The sequence below is a fragment of the Micropterus salmoides genome, unplaced genomic scaffold (assembly GCF_014851395.1).
Source record: "Micropterus salmoides isolate LMB-PRFRI ecotype aquatic unplaced genomic scaffold, ASM1485139v1 Ms_hic_scaffold_6, whole genome shotgun sequence".
Lineage (NCBI taxonomy): Eukaryota > Metazoa > Chordata > Actinopteri > Centrarchiformes > Centrarchidae > Micropterus > Micropterus salmoides.
Genome location: NW_024044348.1, coordinates 18,120,521 through 18,126,520, shown reverse-complemented (window position 1 = coordinate 18,126,520; position 6,000 = coordinate 18,120,521). Strand labels below are relative to the sequence as shown.

Below are 6,000 nucleotides of genomic sequence, written 5' to 3'. Positions count from 1 at the left end.
GACTAAACTGAGACTGACGGTAGCAGTTAGCAGCACCTCTCTTTCTTAGATGAAAACTGCACTTATAGCCTCCCAGTTTACACAGGGTTTGAAATTGCATTCTTGGGTTGTATGTTGAGTTGCATCAATCCTACATGCAGTAGTGGTAATTGTATGCCACCATATACTTCTACTCCACTACATTTCATATAAGTAGTTGGAGTTTGAGGTAAAAATTATTTGAATCATTTCAATTGCAAAATGGTACACTTATAAATGGTACTAGTTAAGTAAAGGATCTGAGTTCTTCTTCCACTTATGCCTTTGTGTGGAAGTGACTACATTGAATTAACCCTTTTTTGTTGTAGTAGAAGCAATAATAAAAACGAACTTTTAAAAAATTCATAACAATACCAGAAGTATCTTTGTTTTATATACACATTTATATTTTTATATACACTGTACAGATTTCAAAAAAATAAATGGTTGATATTTAACATTGTGCACCCCACGGATGTGTAACTACAAAGAGAAGAGGGAGTGAAAGAGGGGGCTGAGTGATACCAAGGACAGACAGATATCAACCCCAGTAAATACTGATGATTTTTTTTTTCATACAGGACACTTCACAATCATTTGTACAGTATATAAATTAAAATGTTGCTGGTTAACCTCTCTTTGTCTCAAGCAGAATGCCCTAAATCAGAAATGCGAGCCTGTCCAGTGAAATTTACCAGTTTATAGCATTTGGCTAGTGAATAGTGTAGACAGACATATCTAGCTCGATTTCTTAAAACTAAAATATACCAAACCCTGACTGTTATTTAACCAATATTTAACCTGCATTGATTAAAGTGACTTTCACTAAGCCTTTGGAATGTAATGCTTTGTCAACAGCACTCAGACATGTTTAACAAACAGGGCCATCAGGACAGACAGATGACTGTGTTCCTGGTTATTTTGGGATGCTCTGCTCTGACCTGAGACGTAGCTAACAGTGATGCAAAGAGGTGATGATTATCTCCTTTCTCACCTTTTGTCCCCTCTCCCTTCCTGACACTTGGAGAGAGAGCGCATATGGTGAAGAGCAAGGCGTGGCAGGGTTTATAAGGCACACAAAGAACACTTTGTGCCAGAAAGCATGTGTGCACGACGGGGGTGTTTTGGGGGTATGTCAGCTGTGATGTTTCGGTGCCACCCTTCACTCTTTTCTTTTTTTTTGGTCTTGGTAAATTAGATCGAACCAAATAAGAAGGACAGATAGGACAAAACATGGGTAGCTGCTCCTGTACTATACTAAAAATGAATGTCCTGTATGATAGTCAAAGAAGACAGGTTTTATCTTGTTGCAAAGGTTGTTTGTGACATTTTTTTCCCTTTGACCTTCACTCTCAGTTCATCTATAACATATTTGCCTCCTTCCAATCCAAGGAAAAAATAGCCCTGCTTTGAAGAGAGGTTTGTTCCAGCATCGTCATCAGCAAGTGCAGTGATTCTTAAAGAAGTGACAACTTTTAAAAAAACATATTTCTTTGTACATCTGGATTGTTTCATACAGAATAAAAACAGTAAACAATGTTCTGTATTAAACTGGCAAAATAGAACTCAGTGCAGATATATACACATACAGAGGGACTCACAGTAAATACAATCACACAAACTAAAGTTTGAATATTGACACTCAGTCACAGTGCAAACACACACACATCCAGTAGACAAAGACAAACAGTGGAATGTAAAAAGACACCCCCCCACCCCGATATTATTACTGTCATTTGTTTCCATTCATCCAATCAGTGCATGCCTATATGGGACTTGGGGGAGGTCACGTTCAGGCAGTGAAGCAAACAACTGGAAGACTGACTTGTACTTAGTTCAAACGCCCCCAAGACAACATAAAATCAGGTCCGTGGACTCATATTGCTAAGTTTAGTGTTTTAATGCCTGTTTAATGCACAGATTAATGCCACTGCTGGAAACATCATAACATGGGTGACAGAGATGCATTTTGATTGATTGATTTCATCTAGATCTGATTTCCCAACATATCACCATCTCTAATACTCATAAGCTGATTTACTGCCTGGTTTTTATGTCAGTTCATGTCAAATCATAAAATATTTCTTGCTGTTTCCTTTTGACTGCACCTCGTGGACCTTCTTGGTCGATGGAGATTGCTCAATTGAATCTGAGATCTCGCGGTGGATAAAAATCATAGACTGTTCAATTCCTGGCATTCACAGCATGGCACCTCACCAAAACTAACCGATTTTGGAGTGATGCTAAGCAGTCTTTGCTTACGATGATTTTTGTTTGGTCTTCCTCAGGGAAGGTTGTAGCTTTTGACCCAGTCACCCATGTCTTGAGCTTGGTGCGTATTGGTGCAATGCCACTGTGTGCAAGGAAAACTGTGAGATATGGTTGAAAAAACATGAGCAATAAAAAAAGCTGTAGTAAGGGGGACCTTGAGTTAAGGTTTTCATTTTTGGTCATGAAAATAAAAACATGTTTTGCCCACTTACCCCTAGTGGAATCAAGCCAAGCAGAAAGTTTCAGTTTTAGTTTCCGTGGTACCACTGAGACTTCTCCCACCACCCGAATGTGATTGAGATGAATGCAATTGTGTCTGTTGTGCTCAAATAATTGATGTTGTTGTCACATGTTGACTTCAGCTGTCTTCACCAATTTCTTCTAGCCCCAATGAAAATTATTCACTGAGGGGTTTGTGGATTATCTGATAGCCCAGAGCATTGTTTCTGGAAAGACATGCTGCTGTTAGAATTTTCAAAAGCTATTTCAAATGAAGAGAGCACCACAATGTAATCCTGTTTATCTCCTTTGTATTTGGGGTGGCAGCAGTGATTTCACGGGATCATACCCATGACATATACATCCGAAACTGTCTTCTTGGCTTTATACCACATATGTCCCCAGTACTGTATGTGTGTCTGTGATTTGGCTGGACGGACCCTTTAACCTTAGTGACCTCCCCATGTCTTCAACTAACTTCAACACCACAAACACTAACAATACTTTATTTTTTATCAACATTATTATTGAGGGCAATGCTGTTTTCAACAATATCTTTAATTTAGCTGTCCTAAATACTCCCTCATTCACACACACACACACACACACACACACACACACACACACACACACACACACACATTAACCCACACTTCCACACTTATGGAAGCTGGCTTTTTGCTTATTTTCTGTGTCTGGAAGAACATGTTGATTCTCTAAGTTCTTTTGAAAAGGAAAAATAAAATAAAACACAACATTAATAACTCTACTCTTTTTTTCTGTCCATCGGGATTTCTTTTCCAAAAAAATAGTTTTTTTTTTTTTTTTTACACTTGCCCCTATTGGACCAGCATTAAATGTTCATGTTCATTTCCTTTTAATCTGTTGAAGAACGTCATTTGGGGTTACAGCACATCACCCACATCACGCACAGACAACGAAGGGTTCCAGCCAAGGGAGAATTATTACAGTGGTGCCAGAGAAAGAGTGAAAAGTGAAAAAGATCAAACAAGAGTTTAGTGACAATGAGTCCAGTTCCAGTCTAATTCCATTTTAAATACAGCCCATCACTTTTCCATTGCCTGTGTCGGTTTTCCTGATTTTTCAGGCATTTTAAGGGTATGGAGGAATAGTGATAGTAATGGAAGAGGACTTGAACAGAGGAGGAGAAAAGATTCCGCACTGCAACACCAGATGTAGGTGGAAATGAGTCGCACAGATCAGTGCCATTCACACTTAGGTGCATGGTTTAACACAGCCCGTCTTGCCACCACAGCGGATGGTTGGAATACCAGTTTGATCCATTTTTGGTTGGTAGTTTGTATTCATGGGTGGCAAAATGTACTGCTCTGATGTTAAACACTGGGAATGGTTGACAAGGTGGAGGAAAGACTGAAGGGTATCTTGAAAAGAAATCTCATAGAAAGAGGGCACAAGGAGGAAGTGAGTGAGGACATTAAAGACGTTTTTTAAGTTCAGACAAATGGATGAGAGAGGGTGGGGGTCAGGTGGGAATCAAAACTTGACATGGGTGTAATTTAAGGATGGTGTCATGAGGACTAAGGGCAGAGGATATCAAAGAGGCCTGAGAACAAAGAGATGACACACATTGTCTGCAGCCCGAGACTGAAGTTAGGGGAGGAGGGGATATGGGTTGAGGGCAGGGGCTGAAATGCTGATGCTGAATTCTGAGTGGGGGAAACACTATAGGCAGGTTGGTCGCTGGGTAACTCAGGCCTTGAGAGCGTGCCACTGGGACACAGCAGTACGAGGGCGACCCATCATGTCTTTCCAGTGTTTTACCTCTGCAGGGCCACTCTTCCATGAGAGATAAATCTGTGAGAAAGAGAGAGTCAATGTAACTCATGTACACAGGGATTGATATTATATGTAAAGACCCTTAGCCCCCCCACCCCCCCAAAAAAACAAACAAACAAAAACTGGGGGGTATTAAGTAAAAAAAACCTACGAGTCTTAAGTCTAGCCCTGCTTTCACCGCTAAGCCTGCCGGAATTTAACTCAAATCCAGAGCAGAAAAAGAAAAGAGAGATTTCACTTGCTGAAATACTCTGAGAAGGTCTAATGCTGACACTAATGAAGATCAAGCACAGAGTCTTTAAGTAATTCTCATGTAGATAGAAGCTCCTGTTCTGTGCATGTCACAGGAAATAATATTCTGTCCTCCGACCAGTTTCAAGTTATTTATGAATGTGGTATAATAGGCAACATATAATGGCTGCTGTATGCAGGTAGGTAGTTTATGTGGTTAGGAGGCACCTGCAATTACTGTAGATGTGTGTGAATGACAGAGAGCACAATAGATCATCCATGAAGTGCATAGCTCAATTGGGACGGTTGTTACAGTTGAGTTGACTCTAATATATGAATCTGTAATGAGATAATATTGATGTGGATTAAATAATGGAATACTAGAAACTCAGGCAATGCTTTATTTGACAGGTCTGTAAATCCAAATTACTTTCTATGGGATTTTCCTGAAAAGAGCAATTTAATTTGGCAATAATTATAGCTGAAGCAGAGACAGTTTTAAGTTGGTACACTTCCAATGAATTCATTCTAATTAATTGTTAAGATAGCAAAATCTAGACTCTTTCAGTCAGTGCACAGCAGCTCAGCTCCACATGTACAAATGTGACTTTGTCTACAGGAAGCCATACAGTTGAACTTATATGACAAATTAAGTTTCCAATAATAAATTACTATTGTGTTTAAAATGGAGCAGTTCTATCAAAGAAATTGTTCTGGAAAGCAGTACCTAACTATTTGTCATTTTCAAGTTTTTTTCCAGGACATATTCTGAGAAATAATTACAACAACCAACTAACTAAAAAAATACATATAACAGCATGCACCTGCATTTGCGTACATGACATGCTAATTGGTCATTGGTGTAAGTCTAAATTCAAAAATGACTCAAAATGACTTTTTTAATTGTAAATTTAATTCTAATTTGTTCGATAATTAATAATTTACAATGCAGAAGACTGGTCTGCGTTTTCCAGCAGGGGTCAGTAGAGACTGAGTAACAGGAAGAGAAGAAGAACAAGCGAAGAAGAGGGATGGAGATACCTTTCCAATGACATCATTGCGACTGAGCCTGTCCTTGTCCATGACGGTGATAATTATGGTGGTCTCCCTCAGCACATGGGCAGGCACATCAAAGGGGAAGGACTCGTTGAAAACAGGGTTCAGACAGCGCTTCATTACCACTGTCTTCTTCTTCTCCACGCGCTTGTCCTTGTGCATCAACCACACTTTTACATAGGGGTCTGATGAGAGGAAATATACACCAGTTTGCATGCTGTTCACAACATCTCATTCCTGCTTACTAAAACTGAATGTCAGTTCGTGTGCTTTCATGGATTTGATGTCATTTTCTAGTGGTGAATAAAACACACAAATTTTCTCATTTTCATTTTGAAGGAGCAATGATATAGAAGGACAACAACAGAAATACATTGGAGATAAAGT

General features: G+C 39.3%; 1 protein-coding gene across 2 annotated transcripts in view; it reads right to left on the bottom strand.

The window, feature by feature from the left end:
* Positions 1-420: 420 nt before the first annotated feature.
* Positions 421-6,000, bottom strand: part of syt7b (synaptotagmin VIIb) — a 180,459-nt gene continuing 174,879 nt past the window's right edge. For both annotated transcript variants that reach the window (XM_038701019.1, XM_038701021.1), the window contains 2 exons: positions 5,599-5,798; positions 421-4,344 (listed from right to left, as the gene is read on the bottom strand). In XM_038701019.1, coding sequence (XP_038556947.1) covers positions 4,240-4,344; positions 5,599-5,798 — 305 coding nt within the window. In that variant the 3' untranslated portion in view covers positions 421-4,239. The remainder of the gene's footprint in view (positions 4,345-5,598; positions 5,799-6,000) is intronic.